Source organism: Scyliorhinus canicula, chromosome 12 (genome assembly GCF_902713615.1).
Source record: "Scyliorhinus canicula chromosome 12, sScyCan1.1, whole genome shotgun sequence".
Classification (NCBI taxonomy): domain Eukaryota; kingdom Metazoa; phylum Chordata; class Chondrichthyes; order Carcharhiniformes; family Scyliorhinidae; genus Scyliorhinus; species Scyliorhinus canicula.
Window position 1 is genome coordinate 112,190,128 of NC_052157.1, and position 14,170 is coordinate 112,204,297.

The 14,170-nt window shown below is 41.2% G+C and overlaps 1 protein-coding gene across 13 annotated transcripts in view; it reads right to left on the minus strand.

Moving 5' to 3' along the window:
- The window catches only part of LOC119974673 (general transcription factor II-I-like), a 195,368-nt gene that overhangs the window by 74,289 nt on the left and 106,909 nt on the right, over positions 1–14,170 (minus strand). For 11 of the 13 annotated variants that reach the window (XM_038813765.1, XM_038813764.1, XM_038813763.1 and 8 more), the window contains 5 exons: positions 14,043–14,108; positions 11,503–11,686; positions 5,637–5,695; positions 1,902–1,973; positions 302–485 (listed from right to left, as the gene is read on the minus strand). In XM_038813765.1, coding sequence (XP_038669693.1) covers positions 302–485; positions 1,902–1,973; positions 5,637–5,695; positions 11,503–11,686; positions 14,043–14,108 — 565 coding nt within the window. The remainder of the gene's footprint in view (positions 1–301; positions 486–1,901; positions 1,974–5,636; positions 5,696–11,502; positions 11,687–14,042; positions 14,109–14,170) is intronic. The other 2 variants (XM_038813770.1, XM_038813769.1) reach the window with 1 other exon arrangement.

A 14,170-nucleotide genomic window follows, 5' to 3' on the forward strand; every position in this document is an offset into this window, starting at 1 on the left:
TTTGCCCCATTATGCGTATGTGGGGTATGCGCGAGGGATTTGTTTCAACACAGATCAACGTTGTCGGCTCTATCAGGCTTTGGGTTGCCAGTGTGACAACATAAAACATGTCCCCAGATTCTCTGTGCACAGAGTGCCAGAAAATCTGGAGAGAAAACCTGGCTGTACATCTGGAGTGCTGCACACTAAGTTTCACACCAAGCAAATGCCAATCAGAGAGCATTTAATAAAAAACACTCAACTAAGGAGAAGTTTAAAATTCAAAGATTGTATCTTAAAATAAAAAGGGAACTTAACCTACCTTTTAATAACAAACTTAACTCGATCACTTGATTGTAGGATCTTCTCAAGCCTCGGGATACCATACCAAGAAGGGCTTCGGAATGGAATGTTGTCAGGTAAACCCTCCACATATAGTTCTTTAGGATGAGATTCAAATTTACGATAGGGCACAATCATTGCTTGTGTCTGTCCCATGGCTTCAGCTGTAGCAATCAAAACATCAGAATTACAATAAGGCAACAACATAATGTTAATAAAAACATACAGGAAACGGTCAGCAGATTAGGCACAATCTGCGGAAACACCGAGTAAATCTATTCTGATCCAATATCAAACCATGAGTTGATTCACACACCAAATTGGACTGTATCTTGACAGAAGATCAGGTAATCTGTCTTGTTGTTCATTCGTCAAATTGGTGATATTATCTGCCACTGTTATGGGCCAGGGTTTAGAAAACTCCAAAGTATATCATGGAGTTCATCGGACCCTGTTTATAGATTTTGGTTACGAGGAGCACAAGGGGCTGCCTTTCAGCTGTTATTCAACAGAGGCCTTAAGCACTTTTAATCAGAAACAAAGTTTATTTTCTAAATTTAGTTAGCATTTTTATAAACACACAGTAAGCATTGTTATCAACTACAAACATAAATACCCTACACAGCTTCAGTAATGTACTTATAACCCTTAATGAATTCCTCTTAACTGTTTCAATTTAATAACAACATCCCATAAACCAGAAAACCCTTTTACCAAAACAGTAGGTTTGATTTCCTTCCAGAAAACAGTTATCACTTTTAAGTTATTAAGTAATCTGGAGACACCTTTTAGCATGCAGAGAGACAAGACAAGACTTCTCTGTCTGAATACAGCATCCAAATGTGAAAACAAAAGCAGAAAAACTCAGAGCCACAAAACAGCCCAAACCAAAACTAAAGTAAAACCCAGAACCAGAGCCCAGCTCCACCCACACAATAACATCACTGAAGCCATTTGATAAGACAAAACATTTCTTAAAGGGATACTTCCATGACATCAGCAATGTATTATTTGCCGCGCACCCATTAATGGAAACGTCAGCAATGTGGTTGACTCTTAAATGCCCTCAGGGAAGGGTAACAAATGCTGGTCCTGCCACATCCTGCCACAAAATATATTAATTTCCAAGATTACTACTTGAAGTCTACAGTTGATTCTCAAATACCGTTGTTGAACGAATTAGAAGCTTCTAAAGGCCTTAAAATTGTGATTTATTGGAGCAATTCATGCCACTATTTAGCTAATTATTTTACCAACAGGTATGTAATGCAAGTTGGCATGCTTTTGAACTTCTTCAGAGCTACCAGGACAAGGAGCACGGGTTACATTCTCATGGTTGCAATGAGAAGAAATTGGTATTCCAGCATGTGACCATTGGATAATATATAATTTGAGGGAGTGAAACAGCCATAAATTGCTTCTTTTCCAAACCCTTAACACGAGGATGCATCAAAGAGAAAGCATGCATCAAATCAGTAAAAGGGACCATTTATAGCTGGAGATTTCAATTTCAAGATGATCAGTATAGCTAAGAAATGAAAAGTGAATTCAACCAAAAGAAATTTGTGGGGGAAAAGTACCGTATTTCCTGCTGAAAAGTTCTTCAACCATCCTCCTTAGTTTAGTGATTCTGGTATTCCACTCTTCTTTTGCTGGAAATTGGAAATGTTGAGAACTTAGTGAACGTATCTGGACTCCTTATCTAGCAGATGATTTCCAAATTAATCATTTAAACTCAAAATAAAAAAGTACACAGTAACCATTTTAGGTTATTTTTGTGAAACATTGAGCCATAACTTGCTCGGAGTGGCAATCAACGTAGGATGGTTCGGGTCAGGTGGTGTGAAGATCAATCTGTGTATTTAAGATATATACAGGTTCTATTTCTAACTTCTTCAGTTTACCTATTAGTGTAACACTGGGAGAACCACCTTAAACCCGTGATTTAAATCACTCTGGCGGATGATTCCCAGCACAGCGCAATTGTTTGCGATTTTAGACAATTGTGGTGCAAATGCTTACCTGTGGACTCCCAAGAGTGATTCCCCAATGCATCTTTGGAGTTACCCCCAAATCCTACACTGTGGATCCAGGAGATTACAGGTCATTTAGCACATCAGAAAATTCAGAGCATTAAGGTTTACCAGTGTTTTACGTTAATTGCACACACATTTCAGGTGACAAGATATATTATGCTTCTACACAGTTTGTAAATAGGAGAGTGGCGTCCAAATTTTTCACTTAGTGATCCACTTAACTGCATGGCACAGCACCAGGTGGTCAAATATAATGAATTGCAAATAAAATGCTAGGTTAATGAGATACATACTTGTAACTATTAGAAAAACAATTTTTAGAAAACGGTCTACAGCAGCATTTTCTTTTACTTTTTTTTCTTTTTAAAAAATTTAGAGTACCCAATTCATTTTTTTTCAATTAAGGGGCAATTTAGCATGGCCAATCCACCTACTTGCACATTTTTAAGTTGTGGGGGCAAAACCCACGCAAACACGGGGAGAATTTGCAAACTCCATACAGGAGTGACCCAGAGCCAGGATCGAACCTGGGACCTCGGCGCCGTGAGGCAGCAGAGCTAACCCATTGCGCCACTGTGCTGCCCAGCATTTTCTTTTACTTAATCGCCAAGCCTTCTGGCCCCACCGTGACAAGTTTTCCCATGGCCGATGGAGCGATCCATTCAAATCCCCGTTGACTTTGGTGGGGATGGCCAGAAAATTCTGCCCAAAGTCTTTCGCCATTTCTCATGTCTTAGCAATCTGCATAACCTATTTGTTTTTGGCATTAATGTTTGCTGTTTCAACATTTATTAAAGCAATTTCCATTATGAACATGAAAATATGAGTTTATAAAATAAAAACATGGCTATAGACACATGTTAATAAATAAATGCTATAATGTATTTAGATAATTTATCAAATGCAGATGATGTTGAAGACAAGGGCAAGGGATGCCATCAAATATCTGAGCAATATCGGGGCAGCACGGTAGCATGGTGGTTAGCATAAATGCTTCACAGCTCCAGGGTCCCAGGTTCGATTCCCGGCTGGGTCACTGTCTGTGCGGAGTCTGCACGTCCTCCCCGTGTGTGCGTGGGTTTCCTCCGGGTTCTCCGGTTTCCTCCCACAGTCCAAAGATGTGCGGGTTAGGTGGATTGGCCATGCTAAATTGCCCGTAGTGTCCTAAAATGTAAGGTTAAGGGGGGGTTGTTGGGTTACGGGTATAGGGTTTGAGTAGGGTGATCATTGCTCGGCACAACATCGAGAGCTGAAGGGCCTGTTCTGTGCTGTTCTATATCTATGTAACAATGAAGAAGGCGGCAAAGCACAAACATAGGAGACAAATATCCTGTCAGGTAAAGATTCCAGCAATCACAATAGGGAATTCATCGCTCAGGGAAAAGGACAATATTTTAGAACCTCTGATGTGGAAGCTAGTACGAGAGCAGATATAGTGGAGCCAGAGGAATTGAAAGAACAACGCAGTTTTTAGAAGTGGGGTTGCTGGGTTTGTAATTAATGCCAGTGGACAGTTCATCTACTGAGATAGGGGAGCTTAGAACAAAAGGAAAAGTCAGAAATGGCCCATGCAATACGTATGAAAATTTGATACTAAATCTAGATGAGCAGAAAACAGAGCAAAATTATATACATAATGGGAAAAGATCAGGATGGGGTTTTCTGTAGATCTCTAGGTTTAAAAAGGAGTAGACAATTGGGTTTCTCAAGCCTGCTCCACCATTCAAGAAGATCATGACTGATCCGATAGTGGCCATAATTCCACTTTCATACCTGTCCACCTGCCATAATCTTTGACTTCCTGCTCATTCAAATATTTGTCTAATACAGCCTTAATGTATTCAATTACTGACCTCCACTGCTCTCTGGGGCAGGACATTCCAAAGGCCAGTGGCCGACAAATGAAATTCCATTTTATCAGTCTTAAATTGGAGACCTTTTTTTTAATAAATTGGACCCCATAGTTCTAAATTCCACCCACAAGGGGAAAGAGTAGGAAGTAGGACTCTGTTCAACATATCTAACAAAAAGAAACATATGACATGAAACTCAAATGTAGTTGAGAGTGAGGACAGACTTCATAAGGACAGACAGACTTGGTGAAATAGTCATGCACAGGGCAGATACCATTGAATGCGAAAAGTATGAAGTGAAGCATTTTGGCAGAAGAAATGCACAGACAATATGAAGCTGCAATTTTAATGGAGCTGCAGAAAGTGAAATACCCAGGGATGAAAATCTACAAATCTCTAAGACCTTGACATTCTTCCCAATGTGCGTGGCTAGCGAGGATGCAGAGAAAATTTACTCAAATATTACAAGAGATTCAGGACTTTAGCTGCATGGAGAAAGCAAGGGTGTTGGTTCTCTCCAAGATACCCAAATCCAAAGGATCTTGATAGAGTAAATGATGAGAAAGCAATTCCAGTGGCAGAACTAATTAACGAGAGACAGCAATTTGCAAAAGAACCAGATGGGAGATGAGGAAACTTTTTTATGTCATTGAGTTATGATGGTCTGAAATACACTACCTTAAGAGTGGTGGAAGCAACAAGGAACTAGAAAAATAAAGGCAGAAATATTTGCAAGGTTTAGGGAAAGGGCAGAGGAATGGGACTAATTGGATAATTATTTCAAAAAACTCTGGCATGATGGGATAAATGACTTCCTTCAGGGTTGGTATGTCCTTCTATCTGAAGAAAAATGAATTGAGCTGAAGGAAAACTTTTCAAATGTGACCACAAGTTCAGCGAAGCAGAAGAGACCAGAGGTCGTGGGACTAGTGGGATTGCTGCTCAAGGAAACAAAGGGCACATGATGAGGAATGCAAGTTCATAGGTATATTTGTAGAGAAAAGGAAACAGTTAGTAACAAACCTGAAATTTTCTAAAGCAAGGGGCATCAAAAGAATTGCAGAAGTGAGTAGAGACTGGGGGATTAAAGTTAAGACGAATAGGTTTTGTGGAACAGGAGCAGGCAGAAATGGAAGTCGATGTGGACAACCCCATTTGTGGATCTTCAGGAGATACAAAACAGCTTATACAGAGGTGGTAAATTGTGTTTAGGAAGAAGGGGATGGGCTGGTGGAAAATCTCTAGAGGATATAAAGTTGATATGGGTCTAGAAATCTCAGCCTGTTGTTCAATGGTGGGAGTCATGGTCCAGGTGGGGGTAGTTGTCAGAGTGTTGACATTCAGCCCTAGCAATGTAAATAGAGGTCCTGCCACCCGTCATCTGCACCGCCTTTGCTGGGTTATTCATAAGAATTTGAATTCATACCTCCTGGGACAGTTTTGTCTGGAGTTGTTTCTTCCTGCTCATTTGCTAACAGTTCTGGTCTAATAGAAAAATAAAAAATATTAACAAAACTGATTTACAATACACCTGTGAAAGTATCTACTGTTAATTGCATCATTACCTGGTGCAATGGTGATGAAATAATGAGCATTTTGTGAGTACTTTGTCTCGCAGCAAAAAGGTTGCCTGATTATTAATAAATGCCTGACCAAATAACACCATTACAACTTCTTTGACAAATCTGAATTCCATTGAAAACATTAATGTTAGAAACATCTGCTAGCTCAATAATATTTAGAAACAAACATTTGTAGCTACTCCTGCTACACGTCATATGTTCATAAAACAAGTCATTTTGTTTAACAGATTACTGTGAAGGTACAAGAAAAAAAACTTCACTGAAGCTATAGCAAAGGGGAGACAAGTTCACAGTCCTAATTATGCCACCGTCAAATAAATTAATATGTGGGCACCTAAACCTATAATTCATTATCGCTTCTCACATTAAAAAGCTGCTTCTCCCCAGGTTACAGTACTAATTTATACAGAAGGAAAAAGGGTGCATGTATTTTCTACTCGCGCAGTAACTATCTTCCGTAAATGGAAGAAATTCAATATTAGTGTGTGTGTGACAAGCTACTACTTTTGATTATCACAATATTGAATTGTCACTACATTCTACATGCTTGTGCAGAATTTTATCCCCTAATGTTGGACAAGTGTATTAGGCCTACTAATTTTTTAAAATCATAGCAGACAAGCAATATACCTCATCGACTCTCACTTGGTGCGCAGAGAGGAAGACTGTAGGCCATATAATAACTTAGGAGTCGGAACAGAAATCAACACTAAACCATGCACTGGTCAGGGATCAGAAGCACGAGTATTAGAACTGAGCCACAACTTTGCTTAAAATAAACAATATGACCATACACATTCAATGTGTTTTCTCCTGCATTTCACAAGCTGGAGAGCAATCAAAATGTGGCAATGAGAAGTCAATCTTGACAAGATAATCGCATGTCAAGGACATCTCTATTAAAAACAAGATCCACTCTAGCTACTAGGCAGATCCAAGGGGCAATGCTTGGTAAAACTACAAGATGTTATAGACAAAAAGAATGTAGGTATAATCCATTATAACAATTCAATTCAGGAAATATCAATATCAGTAATGATCCTTCACTCTTCTAACCAAGAACGTTATCAGAACTTCAATAGAGTAATGTCTAAAATATATGCAGCAAAATATAAGCTTTGGACATCATATCCACCCTACACAGGTAAATCCCATATTTATGTAAATTCAATTTACAGAATTGCTGGTTTTATGGACAGGCTTTGCCTGTTTCGGGTGACTGTCATTTTTGGTATTGTTCAATCACCAGCTGCTACAACGTGCACATAAGTAGTGAGTCAACATTCCCTCTTTGTATCTTGCCTTTTTCGCCCCATCTAATTCCGTTATCTGGACCACTGGGAGCTCTTCCGGGGCAGGTGTGACCTGTATCAGAAGGACGGGTTGCATCTAAGCTGGAGAGGCATAAATATCCTGACCGCGAGGTTTGCTAGTGTCACACGGGAGGGTTTAAACTAGTATGGCAGGGGGGTAGGTACCGGAGCAATAGGTCAGAAGGTTAAAGCATTGAGGGAGAACTAGAGAATAGGGCCAGTATGGCTCTGAGGAAGAGCAGACAGGGAGATGTTGCTGAAAACAGAGGCCTGAAGTGCATATGTTTTAATGCAAGAAGTATTACGGGTAAGGCAGATGAACTTAAGAGTTTGGATTAGTACTTGGAACTATGATGTTGCCATTAGAGACCTGGTTGAGGGAAGGACAGGATTGGCAGCTAAATGTTCCAGGATTTAGATGTTTCAGGCAGGATAGAGGGGGATGTAAAAGGGATGGCGGAGTTGCGCTACTGGTTAGGGAGAATATCACAGCTATACTATGGGAGCACACCTCAGAGGGCAGCGAGGCTATATGGATAGAGATCAGGAATAAGAAGGGTGCAGTCACAATGTTGGGGGTTTACTACAGGCCTCCCAACAGCCAGCAGGAGATAGAGGAGCAGATAGGTAGACAGATTTTGGACACGAGTAAAAACAACAGGGTTGTTGTGATGGGAGACTTCAACTTCCCCAATATTGACTAGGACTCATTTAGTGCTAGGGGCTTAGACGGGGCAGAGTTTGTAAGGAGCATCCAAGAGGGCTTCTTAAAACAATATGTAGACAGTCCAACTAGGGAAGGGGCTGTACTGGACCTGGTATTGGGGAATGAGCCCGGCCAGGTGGTGGAAGTTTCAGTAGGGGAGCATTTCGGGAACAGCGACCACAATTCAGTAAGTTTTAAAGTGCTGGTGGACAAGGATAAGAGTGGTCCTAGAGTGAATGTGCTAAATTGGGGGAAGGCTAATTATAACAATTATAACAGATGAAGCTGTGTGGAATATAAGGAAAGTAGGAAGGAACTTAAGCAAGGAGTCAGGACGGCTAGAAGGGGTCACGAAAAGTCATTGCCAAATAGGGTTAAGGAAATCACAAGGCTTTTCACACGTGCATAAAAAGCAAGAGGGTAGCCAGGGAAAGGGTTGGCCCACTGAAGGATAGGAAAGGGAACTGAAGAGCCTAGATTGGGGGCGGATGTTTGAGGGTAAATCAACATCTGATATGTGGGAGGCTTTCAAATGTCAGTTGAAAGGAATTCAGGACCGACATGTTCCTGTGCGGAAGAAGGATAAATACGGCAAATTTTGGGAACCTTGGATAACGAGAGATATTGTAGGCCTTGTCAAAAAGAAAAAGGAGGCATTTGTCAAGGCTAGAAGGCTGGGAACAGATGAAGCTGTGTGGAATATAAGGAAAGTAGGAAGGAACTTAAGCAAGGAGTCAGGACGGCTAGAAAGGGTCACGAAAAGTCATTGGCAAATAGGGTTAAGGAAATCACAAGGCTTTTCACACGTGCATAAAAAGCAAGAGGGTAGCCAGGGAAAGGGTTGGTCCACTGAAGGATAGGCAAGGGAATCTATGTGTGGAGCCAGAGGAAATGGGCGACGTACTAAATTAATACTTTGCATCAGTATTCACCAAAGAGAAGGAATTGGTGGATGTTGAGTCTGGAGAAGGGTGTGTAGATAGCCTGGGTCACATCGAGATCCAAAGAAACAAGGTGTTGGGCTTCTTGAAAAATATTACGGTAGATAAGTCCCCAGGGCCTGATGGGATCTACCCCAGAATACTGAAGGAGGCTAGAGAGGAAATTGCTGAGGCCTTGACAGAAATCTTTGGATCCTCACTGCCTTCAGGTGATGTCCCGGAGGACTGAAGAATAGCCAATGTTGTTGATTTGTTTAAGAAGGGTAGCAAGGATAATCCAGGGAACTACAGGCCGGTGAGCCTTACGTCAGTGGTAGGGAAATCACTGGAGAGAATTCTTCGAGACAGGATCTACTCCCATTTGGAAGCAAATGGACGTATTAGTGAGAGGCAACATGGTTTTGTGAAGGGGAGATCGTGTCTCACTAACTTGACAGAGTTTTTCCAAAGAGGTCACAAAGATTATTGATGCAGCTAGGGCAGTGGATGTTGTCTATATGGCCTTTGACAAGATCCCTCATAGTAGACTGGTACAAAAGGTGAAGTCACACAGGATCAGGGGTGAGCTGGTAAGGTGGATACAGAACTGGCTAGGTCATAGAAGGCAGAGAGTAGCAATGGAAGGGTGCTTTTCTAATTGGAGGGCTGTGACTAGTGGTGTTCCACAGGGGTCAGTGCTGGGACCTTTGCTGTTCGTAGTATATATACATGATTTGGAGGAAAATGTAACTGGTCTGATTAGTAAGTTTGCAGACAACACAAAGGTTGGTGGAATTGCAGATAGCGATGAGGACTGTCAGAGGATACAGCAGGATTTATATCGTTTGGAGACTTGGGCGGAGAGATAGCAGATGGAGTTTAATCCGGACAAATGTGAAGTAATGCATTTTGGAAGGTCTAATAAAGGTAGGGAATATACAGTGAATGGTAGAACCCTCAAGTGTATTGAAAGTCAGAGAGATCTTGATGTACAGGTCCACAGGTCACTGAAAGGGGCAACACAGGTGGAGAAGGTAGTCAAGCAGGCATATGGCATGCTTGCATTCATTGGCTGGGGCATTGAGTATATGAATTGGCAAGTCATGTTGTGGCTGTATAGAACCTTAGTTAGGCCACACTTGGGAGTATAGTGTTCAATTCTGGTCGCCACACTACCAGAAGGATGTGGTAAAAATTTGAAGCTTTAGAGAGGGTGCAGAAAAGATTTACCAAGATGTTGTTTGGTATGGAGGGCATTAGCTATGAGGAGCGGTTGAATAAACACGGTTTGTTCTCACTGGAACGAAGGAGGTTGAGGGGCGACCTGATAGAGGTCTACAAAATTATGAGGGCCATAGACAGAGTGGATGGTCAGAGGCTTTTCCCCAGGGTAGAGGGATCAATGACTAGGGGGCATAGGTTTAAGGTGCGAGGGGCTAGATTTAGAGGAGATGTACGAGGCAAGTTTTTTTTACACAGAGGGTAGTGGGTGCCTGGAACTCGCTGCCGGAGGTGGGAGAAGCAGGGACGATAGTGACATTTAAGGGGCATCTTGACAAATAGATGAATAGGATGGGAATAGAGGGATACGGACCCAGGAAGTGTGGAAGATATTAGTTTAGACGGGCAGCATGGTCAGCACGGGCTTGGAGGGCCTGTTCCTGTGCTGTACTTTTCTTTGTTCCTTGTAATTAATTTATTCTAAAGCTATTGAAAGTCCTGCAGTATTTTAGGGTTGATTAGTTTGCCATGCTGCATTAAACATACGCAGTGGAGGTAAAATCAGTCATTTGACTCTAAACCTGAACCTTCTGATAGCAAGCATGAGCAGTAAGGTTTACCATTTGTTTGAAGCAAATGCACTGTTTGCCATTGGCAGCACTGAAATTTGCACCATTATTCAAAAAGGGCAGGCTCCCAAGGCATGGCAGTAAGATATCGAGCTGCGTTTAAATTAGTGCACAAGTGAGCCAGTGAAGTGGACAATACCGGTTTTGAGGATATCCTTTCTTACGGAATGAACTTGGCCCCATCCATTTCCTAAAAACGGAATTTACCTGTCTTTCATTTTTGCTTCAAATGAAATTCTGGACTGCGTGGAGAATTTTCACTTTAACATAAAATTAAATTCTTTTTTCAACCTTGTAAGTGAAGAAATAATAATGCGAAAAATCACACCGCTGAATGTTAAAATAGTCAATAAACTGTCTTACTTCAAAGCACAAAATACTTGAGCATTTTATAGCTTGGAGTCACTGAAAATTAGTGGTCATGTCTTTAGCCTCAACTAATGGTGGCACTGGGTGTAAGAAGGGGAAGTGTTTTTGCCATGAACAAACTCTTGTGAAATTACCAAATGTAAAATTTACCAAACATTACCATTTCCTGTAAAGTAACCAAAAATTTGAAAATTCGAAGCCAAGTGCCAAGATTCATCTCTCTACATATGCTGCTAAAAATACTGTGTGGGGATTCCCTGTCCCGCCAGTCAGCCAATGGGGTTTCACATTGTGGGCACCCCCAAAGCCATCGGGAAATCCCCGGGCGTGGGTTGGCGTAACGGAGAATCCCGACAGCGGAGAATCCAGCCCACTGTGATTTATTAAAAATTTGAAGTTTATTTTACTATAGATAAATATTACACAACGGATCCAAGACTGTAAAAGAAAAAACTAGAAGGTTCAACATGCCACACTGGTTTGAGGCCAACATTTCTGAGCTAAAATGGAAGATCACCTTAATTTATGATAAGTTTGCAATAAAAACATACTTTTTTATAACAAATTTTATCCGGTCTTTTGCTAGAAGGATCCTCTCCAATCTTGGAATGCCATAGGTGGATGGCCGCCTAAATGGAATGCCTTCAGGTAAACCATCAACACAAAGATCTTCAGAGTTGGACTGGAAGAGTGGATACGGGATCACAACTGGTCCGGTAGTAAAAGTAGCTTGAGCTAAAAGTTTAGCATAATAATGTTAAGCGTCTAGTGATACATACAATGGTTTCACACAATACTTGTTGAATTCCTTACACTTCACTTTGCAAAATATATGTTAAATAGAAAGCGCACCCACTTTGAAAGTGAACAGAAACCATAGAATCATTACAGCGCAGGAGGCCATTTGGCTCATCAAGTCTGGACCAACCCTCTCAAAGAGCACACTACACAGGCCCACGACCCACCCTATCCTCATAACCCAATAACCCCACCGAACCTTTTTTGGACACTTAGGGGCAATTTATCATGGCTAATCCACCTACCCTGCACATCTTTGGACTGTGGGAGGAAATGGGAGCACCCGGAGGAAACTCACGCAGACACTGGGAGAACGTACGAACTCCACACAGACAGTGACCCAAGGCAGGAATTGAACTCGGGTCCCTGGCGCTGTGAGGCACCAGTACTAACCACTGTGCCACAGAAATAAAGGCCGTGATTTTCTCCCAGTCCTGCCGAAGTCCACAGGTATTTAATTGGTCATCGCATCATGCCATGAAACATGCCACAGCGGGGCAGAAAATGCCGGTCATTATCAAGATTGTACAATCTCAATTCTCAGCATGCTACCAGATCGATGTCACTCAAGGGAACTTTGTGTCAGGGAAACTGCCTTTTGCAACATCGTACGGCTTCCTTACAGAACTCTGCTATATATAAGAGCCTGCTTTGTTCTGGGGTGCCTATTATACCTCATAATGATTGAATGAAGCAAATGCTCTTGCAGCAAGTTCTGATATTACGCTTGGCATAAACATTGAATGCAAAATGCTCATTAAATGAAGAAAATGTACAATACACTCTTTTTCAAAACCGCACAACATTGTAGATTAATTAGATTGCAATAGAAGTAAAAAATGGGAGTCAAAAGAGCTTTGCGAAGGAGGGAAGCAAAATACTTTGTAGACTTCAGCATTCTCATCCATCATAATCATAGAACTTAAAGAGAAAAGGGAGCTATCTGATTTGTCATGCCTCTCTGAAAGAGTTATCCAAAAAGTCCCATTCTCCTGCTCTTTCCTCATAGCCCTACAAAGATGCCCAATAAGTATATAGTCAATTCCCTTTCAAAATGCACAAATTAGCAGCAGCAGTAAACCATTCGGCCCCTCGAGCCTGCGTCGCCATTCAATAAAATCGTGGTTGATCAGATTGTGGCCTCAACTCCACATTCGACCTACCTCCCCAGTAACTTTTGACTCCCTTGTTTGTCAAGAATCTATTCACCGCTTCATTAAAAATATTCAGTGGTCTGTCTCCACCACTCTGGTGAAGAGAGTTCCAAAGATTCCTGAGGTCTTGCATCAATGCAGAGAGGAAGCAGCCCATTTATGGCATCCCCCAAATCAATGGTTTGTGTTCGAAGATCATCATGAGTGAACAATAACTTTTGGAAGCAATAGATGATTCAATGAGAAATGCAGCTCAGCATCACTTATGGTTTATGCACCTAAAGCAGGAGATATTCCTATCATGCATGTTCTACCTGTGGAAAACACCAACACCTCCCCGCAACCACTCCAGCGAAAAATATGCAGAGAACAAATATTAATTCAATTTGCACCCTACAAAAATTGGCAAATTTAGATCTTTGATGCAGAACATTTCAAAAAGCTTCAGCTTGCATCAACTACAGGTAGCTTAGTAAAAATATTTTATTTGAACCAAAAAAAAAGCCCAGCCATTGAGCCTTTTCCGACCGCTAAAATCTAATTATCCATCTGGAATGATAACAATATTTATCAAAAAGATATATTTCCATAAACCATACTACGCCCATACGTAACATTTATGCATATTTAATGAAACTCAAATGCACAATTCTATTGAATTCTATTAAAACCGCTCAAGCAATCTGGCAGTGGACAGCACTCCTGCCTCAAAGCACCAGGAATCCAGGTTCAGTTCCAGCCTTGGGTGACTGTGTGGAGTTTGCACTTTCTCCACTTGTCTGTGTGGGTTTCCTCCGGGTGCTCCGGTTCCTCCCACAGCCCAAAGATGTGCAGGTTGGATGGATTGGCCATGCTAAATTGGCCCTCTGGGTCCAGGGATGTGCAGGTTAGGTTATGGGATTACGAGGCTAGGGCCTGGGTAGGATGCTCTTTCAGAGGGCCACTGCAGACTCGATGGGCCGAATAGCCTCCTTCTATAGTTCCAAGTACTTTTTTTAAGAACCAGATTTAAGCAGGCACAAATCTTAGGTTATTGCCGAGTGACTCCAATCCATATTTTAGATAACTTATACTTGTTCAGATAGCTTAATAGCACAGTCTGTTTAACATTATACAATAGATCCAAATAAAATAATTACCATATTTCCTTTCAAAAAGATCTTCAACTTGCTTTCTCAACTCCGTAATTCTGGCGTTCCATTGCTCTACATTTAAAAAAAGTAATTTTTCAAATTTATTTGTTTATTTATTTATTTTTTAAATTTAG